The sequence below is a fragment of the Microtus ochrogaster genome, unplaced genomic scaffold, assembly GCF_000317375.1.
Source record: "Microtus ochrogaster isolate Prairie Vole_2 unplaced genomic scaffold, MicOch1.0 UNK26, whole genome shotgun sequence".
NCBI lineage: Eukaryota > Metazoa > Chordata > Mammalia > Rodentia > Cricetidae > Microtus > Microtus ochrogaster.
Genome location: NW_004949124.1, coordinates 35722 through 47965, shown reverse-complemented (window position 1 = coordinate 47965; position 12244 = coordinate 35722). Strand labels below are relative to the sequence as shown.

General features: G+C 41.8%; 1 protein-coding gene across 2 annotated transcripts in view; it reads right to left on the bottom strand.

Annotated features, from left to right (window-relative positions):
* Fam98a (family with sequence similarity 98 member A) overlaps positions 1 to 12244 on the bottom strand; it is a 14892-nt gene continuing 2648 nt past the window's right edge. Inside the window, exons 2-8 of one of the 2 annotated variants that reach the window (XM_005367925.2) lie at positions 10220 to 10368; positions 7360 to 7494; positions 3903 to 4087; positions 2843 to 2923; positions 2131 to 2247; positions 1831 to 1998; positions 1 to 1750 (exon numbers count right to left, since the gene is read on the bottom strand). In XM_005367925.2, the coding sequence (XP_005367982.2) occupies positions 1091 to 1750; positions 1831 to 1998; positions 2131 to 2247; positions 2843 to 2923; positions 3903 to 4087; positions 7360 to 7494; positions 10220 to 10368 (1495 nt within the window). In that variant the 3' untranslated portion in view covers positions 1 to 1090. Of the gene's footprint in view, positions 1751 to 1830; positions 1999 to 2130; positions 2248 to 2842; positions 2924 to 3902; positions 4088 to 7359; positions 7495 to 10219; positions 10369 to 12244 lie in introns of those variants that run through there. The other variant, XM_026789681.1, reaches the window with a different exon arrangement.

Sequence of the window (12244 nt, the reverse complement as noted above, 5' to 3'; positions counted from 1 at the left end):
GAATGTACAGATTCTTTATTGCTCACCTCTCACACAAAACACACCTCCAGCCATTTTCTTTCACAGCTTGACAGTGTTTACATGGACAAAAACCCGGCAGCAAGCATGGTGGGATTTCGGTAAAGGATGTGGAGAGCGACTCAGCCAGGCTTTCGTCTTCTGCAGCAATAATAAAGGGCCTCCTGCACAGAGCAGGACTGGATCTGACTTCGTAGTGCACTTCCATCACAAAAAGGTTTCTTGCCTAAAGCAAACTAACTTGTGTTTGCTTGAGCCAGTGGCATTAACTCGTGCATAAAACAGATTTCTGCTTGTTGTTTCTTCTAGCAAATTTCAAGTAAAAACAAGGTTGAAGGAGGAACTCTGTCTCGATGGATGCAAGTCTGTTTGAGTTGCTACACTTCACTAAGTGCCTACAGTACTATAGTTCACAACTTAGTTTGCTTTTGTCATCTTTCTGGATTTTGGCCGTGTTCATGGTTTTTGGAGGAGCATATGGTACAGTATTCCACCAACAGGATAAGGCTACTGAATGTGCTACCTGCAAAAGAGCTCATGTAATAGGAACCAACCCAACAGCTGTCACAAGCCGTGTGACAAAACCTCTTTGAATAAAATGCCAATCAGGGGCAAAGCTATAGTTGGAGAACAGACATCAGAAGATAGTTTACGGAAAACACACACAGGTTGTTAATATGAGGAAGGTTTCCCAGCAGTAAATATAAAAAAAGTCTAGGAAAATCCTCATTTTCAAAACTTGCATATTGAAAACATGAAAACTATTTTATTCAAGTAACTTCTTCAAAAAAGCATGTATGTTCTAACTGGATTAGTCTACTGGTCAATTAACGGCAATTTAAATTGCCTTTAAATCTTGTTTTTCATAGAAAGGAGAGATATGTTTCTTAAATAAACAGTGTTATGTAAACTGTTTAATAATAAAAAGAGAATCGAATGAAGACCGACAAATGGTTGTCCCAACCAGGAGTATGCCTGCACCTGTGGTCTTACATTCATTCAAAACGCATGTCAGATTCTGAAACTAAGCTTCTATTACTTGAGCTCTAGCAAAATATAAATTTCTGTAGCCTCAACTAGTATAATGTCTTCCTTGCCCAAATCCAGAGTGACTATACTGATAGCCTCCATGTTGGAAATGCTGTTCAAACTGGCCCCCTTGGTGATAAGTCTGGCTTCCTCTTCCTCCCCATCCTCCTCCCTGGCCTCCACGTCCACCCCGGCCTCCTCTACCACCTCTTCCCCCACGACCACTGCCGCGATCCCCATGGTGCCCACCATCTTGGTATCTATTCTCCTGCTGGTATCCACCACCCTGGTACCCGCTTCCTGTATATGAAGATGTTTGGAAACCACCATAACCACCACCTTGATAGCCACTGCCATGGCCACCGTGGTAGCCCCCAGGCTGGAAACCTGAATCTCGGTAACCACCATCCTGGTGGGCACCTCCACTTCCACTCCCTCCATCTGTCCAGCCTCCTTGATGTTTATTTCCTCTTCCTCCCCCTCGGCCGCCATGGTCATAGCCACCACGTCCACCTCGCCCTCCTTGTTCATGACCTCCTCGTCCTCCATATGAGGAATGTTCATAACCACCTCTCCCTCCTCCTCGGCCTCCTGCTTGCTGCTGGGGGCCATCTTGTCTTTTTTGCCATGGTGGCATCTCTGGGGGTGGAGGTTCAATTTCATTGGGTCGACCACCTCTGTCAGGCACCCTGCCCATCAATACCTATGGAATAAGAAAGGTATTTTAGACATTTTATTTAACAGACAGGCAAATGTGAAAGAAAATCAAAATACTCTAGTCACCTTATTGATGGCACAGGCAGTCTTTTCTCTTATGGACCCGCTGCTCGTCCTTAAAATCTTTGACAAGTCTTGTCTGGCAGCCAAAAGATGAGCAACGGAAATGCTACCTTTAGGAGACAAGACTGAGCGCTTCGGTTGGTAAACCTTAGCTAATTTTTCTGTCTGACTCTGTTGAAAAAAGAAATGTTCAAAGACAAGTGTTATTGTTCAGAACAATGCAGGAAACACTGCAACTAAAAAGGTTCAAGATAAAGATAAGGATAGATGTTCCGAAGTTCGAATGCAATTATCTCAGCGTACCTTAGCTCTGTCAGACCAGCCAAAGGACTGCACGGTGACATCCAAACGTTTGATTAGCAGCTTCCTCCGGACTTCGTATTCATTGGCTATGGCTTGGTTAATGGCTTCTATCTTTTCCTGAAGCAAAGTTTAAGAAACCAGTTAGAATTTACACACGAGCTTGATCTTGATCCCCTGCTCCTAAAGCAGAAAAGCATCTCTGCTTTTACAAGTGACTCCCCAGCATTCACCATACGCGGTCCTTCCCACTGGCTAATTATGAACAGCTGGTGAAGTGACAGGACAGCAAAGTTTGTCCCGAAATAATAATATATGGAAAGCCAAAAATTCTGTTTAGCTTTTCCATAGTTCACTGCGTTTAGCTGGGTCAGCTCAGTAAGGTTTTGGTTTGGAACTACCTGGCGATTTGAAAAATTTATTTATACCAAACTTCAATTTATTTAATAAATGAATGAAATATTTACAAATTATGAGGTAAGTGCTCTGAGTCATACACAAATAACTCTTTCTCCATAATGGAGTCCCCCAAATGGTTTTAAGGATGTCCAGGTAGCAAATCATGAATCAAAAGTATATTTTAAGTCAGGTGTAATCACAGTACTTGGAAGGCTGAGGCAAGGCAACTGTCTCAAGTGTGAGGCCAACCTGGGCTACAAGTGCTGACACAAAAAACGGTTCCTTACGAAGTTGACTCGGGAGGATCATGACTCACCCAGTGGGCTGGTCCCATCGGCTTCTTCAATAGCGGCTTTCCCACATGATTAGGTGGAACTTTTGCTAATGTTTCCTTTAACTGACACAAAAACAGATGAATGAATAAAAAAAAAAAAAAACTACAAGTAATAACGCATCTCCCTCATTTTCCCAATTCCCATCATATCTTGCCATCAGAAGAAGACTCCTGACAGAGGCAAGGGTGGAGGCGGTTTTGAAACGTAAATGCAAAGACCCATAAGGTGAGACACTGGGGTCCCACTCCTCCGTGACTAGAGAAGCATGGATCCTTCACTGGACCTGGAGCCGTGCCTGATGCCAGCGGGCACTGGATGAGCAGTAGCTGAATGGTGAATGAACACACAGACTACGAACTACAGATACATGCCGTGCCCCACAGCGCTCACCCCGCGGATAGTCAGACAGGAAGTAACTTTATATACAACAAATGCCATTTTCTTTTATTTACTCATCCATTTTTTAAAATTAAAATTGCTTGTTCCTAATTATTTACAAATATAAAAAAATCAGTATTCTGTTGATAATGTGTGGCATTAAAATGATTCTATTTTCACACACTAAATTAGATTCATAGCCAGCAAATTGAGTTTGCTAGTTGAAATATATAGACCCAAAGCAACTGGATTAGAAAAAGAACTTATTAATGTCCTTTCTGTCCAGTCAGTAAGGGGAAGCATAGTAATAATCATGATAAAAACTATAAAAATTGCCTCAAGTTCAATCATTTTATTAAGGCCTTAAGAATCTTAATTATTTTTACATTATATCTAGCTTACTTCAGCTTTTAAACCAAAGTATTAAGTTTCATTTTTGAAAAAGAAACATGTCAATATTTAAAAATAACAAAAACAAAAAGCCCACTAAAATATTAATTTCTCTTTAAGGCATCTAGGACTTAAAACCCCAAACTCATTTATTAACATGCCTTATTAATACGTACATTAGATTCCCATTAAGAGAAATAAACTTAATGCTTCATTTCAAACAAACGTAGGACTATGCCTTTAATACGCTACAATCGGTACTAAAGGTCTTACTTTTTTCTCAATCCCGCTGAAGAATTGGAACATAGTTATATTGGCTGGAGGTTTGGACATTCCTAGAGCAATACATATGCCTTTCAACTCTTGAAAGACCTCACTACCGCCTCCTTCTTGAGCTTTTTTTGGAGGAGCATTCACACAGAGCATTCTGGCAGCTTCTAGTTCTGAGATGAGGTATGCTGAAGTAAACAAAATGAGATTTCAAAATAAGATACTACAGTTAATAGCCGTAAGTCTGGAGTCACAACTCTATAGACCTAAGGATACGTAACTTTTAAAGCTGCAAGAATGGACAGAACAAGAAATGAAAACCACTTTTACCTGCTAATGACATAACATATACACTGCTTATGTGACTCAGGTATTTATGCACGGTTTACAGGTTCATTAAAATTAGGAAATACTTTGAAACCAGAGACCAAGGTTGATCACACCTAAAGATCTGAATTCTTGAATTCAACCACGCTACCTCCAGAACAGGGGCTGGCATCTGTTAAAAATCTTGCACAAGGAGACAGACAGATGGCCAATTTTCAATAAGTTTTTTTTCACTTTGAGCCACTTCTAAGCATGATGACAACACCGCCCTGCCCACTCTAGTAATCAGACTGTCTGGAACTGGTCCGAAACCTTTTAATAAAGTGTGAAGGTACTGGACTTCCTAAAAGTCCTCTCATTTTCCAATAGCCTTATGTCAACTCCTGGGTGTTCCTTCATCGTTACCCTCCCACCTGCCTTTCTTTCCACATTCCTTACCTTCTTCCCCCATAATACAAAGAAACTTTCAAATCACTTCTGCTTTCCAGTACTTTGTCATGTGTGTGCACATGTATGGAGCTCAGAGGACGACCTGCAGGAGTTAGTTTTCTTGACTATGTGGGTCAGGGTTTGCGCTCCAATGGTCAGCCTTGGTGGGAAGAGCCTCTACCCTTGGAGCCATCCTTTGGGGCTCTCAAGTCACTTTCTGTCATTAATCCCTGTGAGTTGTTTTAGCCTAGTATAATGAGGGCCACATTTGCAGGTAATTCAGCAGAAGGCCTAACTAAATCGTGAATAACATTCCTGTAACTGTTCCTAGGACACTTCCACCTAAACCATAGGATTTCTGAGTATTCAGCAAAGTTGGCGTCTACTCTTTTGAGAGGTGTTTTCTAGATCATTCCATCCTGTCTGAAACACCAAAGTGTGATTGGCTTGAATATCTCACTTGCTATCCCCAGGACAAAAGGCCGAAGTCAAGGGGGTCATGATTTTGGCAAGTCTTTCCCGAGAAGCCACCAATTCCTATTCCAAAGTAATAAATGCAGCTAGTTTCTGCAGAGGTCACATCATGTGGCTTTAATAAATCTTGGTAGGTTCCACGTAGCAAGCTGTACTTGGGTGTTGAAACAATGAGAACAGTAAAACTCTATGGCTATGGAAATAGCTAAAGCTGCTGTAAACAGGTTTTTACCAGGGTCCTGTCACACTGGCTCTCACACGCCAATTGCTGCTTTCCTGCCAAAACACTAGAGCTGGGCAGTTGCCACTAAAGCTCCACAGTCCGCTCAGCTGGGAACATTTATTGTCTGGGCTTTTAAGGAAGTTTGCCAACCCCTGTTCTAGAAAATCATATATGATTTAACAGTACACTGGTTGTTTAAATTTGGGATGAGCTAGTTCAGTTATTCATGAGATTAACTAATACCATCACATCAACAAACTTTAAAGCAAGTGACATGCTCAGAGCACTAGAAAGGTACTGGAGACACTAGTAAAAAACCATCCAAAAACCAATGGGGATGTCTACTGACAATCTAGTTAAGAATCAAAATATCTTCCCCCTTCATCTATTAGGAATTCAATCCTGACTTAACTGAAATGTGAGTATGAACTGGGAACCATAAAAGGCCAGTAGATGGCCCAGAGCCCCTACGCTCAGAGACTATTCTAGTCTGCTAGTTCAAATGAAGTTTGTTAATTTTTCTCTTAAAGTAGAATATGCAAAACAATTCAGGTTAGTGCCACTGAGTGCTGGAAGAAAGAACACCCTAGCATAGGGCAGAAGGGATTCTTGGCAAGATGAGAACAGTTACACAGAGCAGCAATGGCATATGCATGAAGTACTACAGTGAAAGAGGTTGCAGACTAAGAGGCATGTTGAGGGAGGCAGGCTGCAGTGACAGGGAGAAGGAGGGGCCAGGTGAGCACTCGTGAAGGATGTAAAAAGCAAGCGGCCTCTAGCTGCTTCCCTTATCTACCGAGCACTCTTGATAAGATCTTCAGGTATCAGTTCAGAAAAGTAAACTTAGTAACTATGTTCCTGATTCCAAAATGGTACAGTCTCTTTAGGAAGTGGCAAGTAGTTAAAGGCACTTTATAAAGATTTACAGTCAATGTGGCTTTCTTAAGTGTAAGCAGGAAAACGCTGAACTCTGAGTTCTGAGGAAGACTCACAGTGGCTAGCTTCAGATGTCGATAACTTAAGTGACAAGTACGACTGGCCAGGATAAATCATACTACAGAGAAGAATCAGCTGGACTGCTGTGGCTAGGCCAGTCACAACCTGAAGGAGACTAGATGAACGAGTAAAAGCTAAATAAAAACATCAATACCTAAAGCAAGTCACGGCCCTACACGCATACACCCCAGCAACAAATACTGGACAAGGCGATGCTGAGTAACTGCAGGAATTTTAGTGCCTAAGCATAAAAGCTGCAATACATTTTTTCCCTAAAAAGAACAACAACAACAAAAAAAAACCCCAAAAAAACCCATAAACGTTCAAAACTGGGGTGTAAGTATTTTTAAGACACCACAGTACAGCTCCAAAACCAAAAAAAACTCCCTGGCTTTTGCTTGTTACAGGACAACCTTGTTGAATTCCAGAATGTTATCAGAATCTGAGCTACGATCACTGCTGGTGCTTCCTGGGAGTTTATACAAGGCAATACAATGTATGAGTCTACTGCCTGTATTTAGGTTTCATGTCATTTTTAAGAGGCATAGAAGCAAAGAACTTGTCATAAAATGATTCCCCAGAATGATCAGTAGGGAGAGTAACCATTCAAGTGCTGATCCTGTGTGCTTAGAAACAAAACCAAACCCCATTTACCAATCCAGAGAACCATCAGTAAAACTAAACACTTTGACCTTAGAATCATACAAGCACTGCTTCTCCCCACTACAGTTGATGACACACTCCACGGTACTCCAGCACCTCCACTGGGCACAGCAGGAGAGGCACTTCAGACAGAGGAGCACAAAAGCAGAGGCCAGGAAAGAGGGACAGTTATCAAAACACAGCACCAAGGTGTGCATGCATCCACCAACTCCTAGTGGGAAATGTATTTGTCTTTTTAAATGGAATGGATTTGAATTCAAGTCACAATGAAACAAACTACAACAAGAATGACCCATACATTACTCATGGAAAGCAGAGCACAGCTACAGTTAGTAGCCATGAACTTACTGAGCAGGAGGAGGCAGTTCTTCTGAACCAGAAGGCGCTTGGTTACATCCCCAGACGTCAGAGAAGGATACGGGCAGTTCATCTCCCCAAGCAGCCCACTCACCTCAAGCTGGAATTCTTCAGCTTCACTTGGACCTTGGGAAGAGTAAAATAATTGACAGTGTCAATCATAGGGAGAAATTCCCACTAGGCTTTTCCCGCCTCAGCTCTTCCTGATGCACCCTTCCTCACAGCACTGCAAAACCCTTTTGTGCTGTGCTTGAGGCTAGGTTCCTTACCTGACAATTAAAAATTACTATTTATTGTTTTGTGTGTATCATGTGTGGGTGGAGCACTCAGGTACAGAGGTCAGAATGACTCTGCAGAGTTGGGTCTCTTCTTCCATCTTCCTTTTGGGTTGCAGGGACCAAACTCAGGTCATCAGGCTTGTATGGCAACTGTTCTTCCTGCTGAGCCAGAGTTTTTAATGGTGCCTACTTTATACCCTATCCAGGTTTTCTGCCTGCTTTTAAAGACTCTCCCAATTGTTCACGCGAGCCTTTCCCAGTACATTCAATCACAACCGTCTATGCACCAATTCCACAAATACCGGCTCTACAGGGCCACACCTCTCTCATCAATGTCCCAGGAAAGCCTGTCTCATTTCTACTTTTGAGCCTTTACTTAAGTTATAACTGAATGACAGGGCGACCACTCTTTTCCACTAGCAAACCTCTGCCATCCATCACAGCCCAGAGACCCAGGTACTCTTACACTCATTGATTTCTTCCGCTTGTGGACCACAGAAGCAAGAGTTTAATTACTATAGCAACCACCAGTTGTTTCCCTTGTATCTAACATTCCCAGTTAACTGAAACTGGAAGGCGGCAAGTGTGACTTACTACTCTGTATTCCAGTAACATGCAAACAAAGTCCGAGTTCAGTGGGTAAGTCAAGGGGTGTGTGGATGTCATTCCACTGATTTGACTGTTCTATTCAGTATCACACACACAGGTAGAAATTAATAAGTGTTGGAGTCATTTTTAAGACCTAAGTCCATTTTCTCACCACGTTTATCAAACTGTGACTTGTCAACTCTAAGGCTCCACATATCTCAATTAGACGTAGCAACGGGAGACAAGGCGGAAGAGAGGAGAAACACCAGTGCTTCATCAGTTGTGATCAAATCACCCAGAGTTCTGAAGGCTCTTTTACAGACAGGTGGTGTGGGGTGGTGAAGAAGCATTGTGCTAAGGTGCCCCTCCCTCTACACAGGCAGGGTAACCACACTGTCTTATCTGTTTAAACGTTGGCTTCTATACGATCCCAGTTAAAGACAGTATCCGATCCAGAGTTTTCAAAGGTTTCTAGAATTTCTGATACAGTAAGTGACAGAATGTCAAAGTGGCTAAAAACACTGGTTCCTCAACTTCTCCTGGATTGAATCCTGGCTATGTGACCGACCCCGGGCAATGTATTTAATTTCTTTGGGCTTTGTCATGGAATGTCTAAGAGTAATAGAATCTAATGCACAGAACTGCCCCAGATCTAAATGAGTCAACCTGTGCATACTGCTTCGAAGTCAAGGAATAAATAAAATGTCTGCTATCATTATTATGACACTGGATTTTATAAATTGAATTGGTCAGACCTGGGCTAGAATGTGGTCCAGTGGTCCAGTGCCTGGTCTGAGGTACTGGGTTAGAAATCCCCCCCCCCTTCCTCCCTCCCTCTCTTACTCTCTTCTACCCCTGATAAGGTCCTACCTCCAATATACACATACACACTCTCTCTCTTCCTCTCTTCCTTTTTCTCTTCACCCATTGCTAGAACTGAATATAATCAACCTGCACAAATTAAATATACTAACAAGCCAGGTGAGTAATCCCAGCACATAGGAGGCTGATGTAAAATTTCCTCAAACCAGCCTGAGCAAGAGGCATGCCTGAGTCTCAGCAAGAAACGGTATCTCCAAAGTACCAAGAAACAAAGCACACACACACACACAAGTAAGAGTGAGCACTTCAAAATGGGATTATGTGGGGATACATTGTCCCAGGAGTACACTAACAGGCAGATGTTCTCATTTGTTACCCATTAGAGCTTTACCTATGGCACGAAGGAGCAGAAGGTGGAGTGTCAGGTTCCAAGCTCATTCAGAGTCAACGAACAGTGGTAAATGTCAAGAAAACTGGAAAATATGAGTGCACTCAATCCCATAATCTGGGGGTGCTGCACCTGGTTGCAATGTACCTAATGATGGGTTCCAATGCCACGAAAGCAGCCTAATGGAGTCTCCCCATTCTTCCCAAGCACAGCAGAATTAAAACGCACATTTTACATACTGTACACGGTTTTGGAATCTGGCAGTCCTAAAAGAAGTACATTCCAAATCCTATTGGCCACCAACCCAAGATCTCACAATTCATGTTTCACAGAATACAGACAATGCAGCCCATGTCGATAATCCAGCACTCTGCAGGTTGAGGCAGAAAGATCATGAGAAAGGCCAGTCTGTGCTGTGCTATATAGTGAGCCCCATTAAAACAAAAGAAAACAAAATAAAACAATGAATGCACATATATTTCATATTCGTACTCTCTATTTTCTGTTTGAGTAAAAGGGTCTTTTCAGCCTCTGCACATGTTTTATCCAGTGGCCTTGCAGTTACAGTTACTTAATCCCGGAAAACAACATCAAAAAGTACTGTGTGTGTGTGTGTGTGTGAGTGTGTGTGTATGTTGTGTATGTATGTGCTGGGGAGCACAGGGCCTGGCATGCTTCCTTATGGGTATAAAACACTGAAAATTCTAGTTTTGATATTAATAATGAAGTTCAGAGTTATTATTTAAATTATGTTTTAAAGTGAAGGTTTACTCACTGTTAGTTGCTTGCACATTTTCTTCTAGTTTACAGAGTACTCTTAATTCAGAGACCAGCCAAGCACAGAGTTTGGTAAACTCGGGAGAAGTGGCTCCAGCAGAAACTGCCTGTGACAGCGCACCATCGTCCAACAATGGGCCCTTGTAACTGGGGAATAAGAAACTACATTTTAGCAGACAATCAACATGCCCCATTATCTTGCAGGTAAAATTTGTCTACTGTTTATGTAAAACAGAAATAATTTAATAAAGTATGAATACCAGCCCCTAAAGTTGCAAAAGGTATTTTAAAAAGCACTGTAATATGTCATTAGAAAAATAAAGCCCAGAAAAAAATGACAAGAGTAAGTTAAGGTTGCTCTTCCAGAGGACAGGGGTTCAATTCTCAGTACCCAGAAGGCAGTTCACAACTGTTTGAAACTGCAGTTCCAGGAATCCCATCCCTCTTTTGCCCTCTGTGGGTACATGGCACACAAATGGTACAGAAACATGAAGCCAAGTAGTCATACCATACACATTAAAAAAAAAAAAAACTTTAAGAAAAATTTTAAATAAAGAAAAGAAGTCAAGCACCTTCACCTGGAGGCCATAATGAGAGCCACAAAGTAGCATTCTTTCCAAAAAACAAAACAAATCAAAACAACACAACAAAGAAACCAAACCAAAACAGCAGTCCAATGGTGCCTTCAAGCCTTCAAAACTGGGAATGCAGCTCAGCTGGGAGAGCGCTTGCCTAGCACAGCCCAACCCTGGTTCAACCCCAACACTTTATAAACTGGGCATGGTAGCATATGCTTGCAATCTTCGTAATACAAGCAGAGGCGTGAGGGTTAAAAACTCAAGGTCAGTCTGGGGTCTGCAGAGACCAACAAAATAAAGCCCTCAACAGAGAAACACAATTATCGGTAGATATTTAATGAATGTAATCCCGTATTAGTGAATAACATCAACACACTCACTGCGAGCTCTTCTGCAGGGTTTACCTTCTTACTAGGCCTAAATGAACTAAGTAGTAAATTCCAGTTAAGTAGTAGGTACTTGTACAACAATCATGTCAGAACCAAAACTTATATTCTTTAGAAATTGTTTCCAAAAATCAATCAGATCTTATTTTTGGTGATTTGCTTTAGGAACCTTTCCAAGAATACCAACTACTCAGGAAAGTGAAGCAGGAAAATCAAGGGTTCAAAGCCAGCCTGTGTAACTTAGCAAGCTCTGAACAATCAATCAATCAAGTAATCTTAAAGTATATATTGTTGGGCGGTGAGATGGCTCAGCGGGTTTGGGTTCTTACTACCAAGGCTTGATGACCTGAGCTCAATTCCGGAACCCACGAGGCACAAGGACGGAATCGATCGCAAACCTGGCTCTGCCTTCCACAAGCACAGCATGCCCATGCACACAAGTAAACCTAATTTTTTCCCTGTTTTTTAAAGACAGGGTCTCTATGTAGTCCTGCTGTCCTGGCACTTGCTTTGTAGACCAAGCTGGCCTCAAACTCACAGAAATCTGCCCGTCTCTTCCTCCCAGGGAAAAAGATGTGTGCTGCCATGCCCATCATAAAAAAATTAACATAGTTTAAGATTATACTCTTTTAAGTGAAATACTGAATAAAAATAATGTCATCAAAAATGTACATTAAATATGCTTAACATGGTATTTAGAGGTATGGTAGAGAAATTATATGCTGAGACGCCTTTAAAATATGCTTACATATGAAATGGGTTACAATAAAGTCTTCTATACACAAAAAAGAAATTATACATCATCCTGCAACTAGATTAAAAGAAGCAGGGGAGCTGGAGAAATGGCTCAACAGCTAAGGGTACTTGCTGCTCTTACAGATGCCTGGGTTCAGCTCCCAGCACCCACAATGGGCAGCTAACAACTTCATATAATCCAGTTCTTGGGGATCTGGCTCTTGTTTTTGGCCTCCTCAGGTATCAGGTATGCACATGGCATACATTGACATGCACATATATACATATAAAAACAAAAACCAAACATGTCTTTATAAAAAAAAA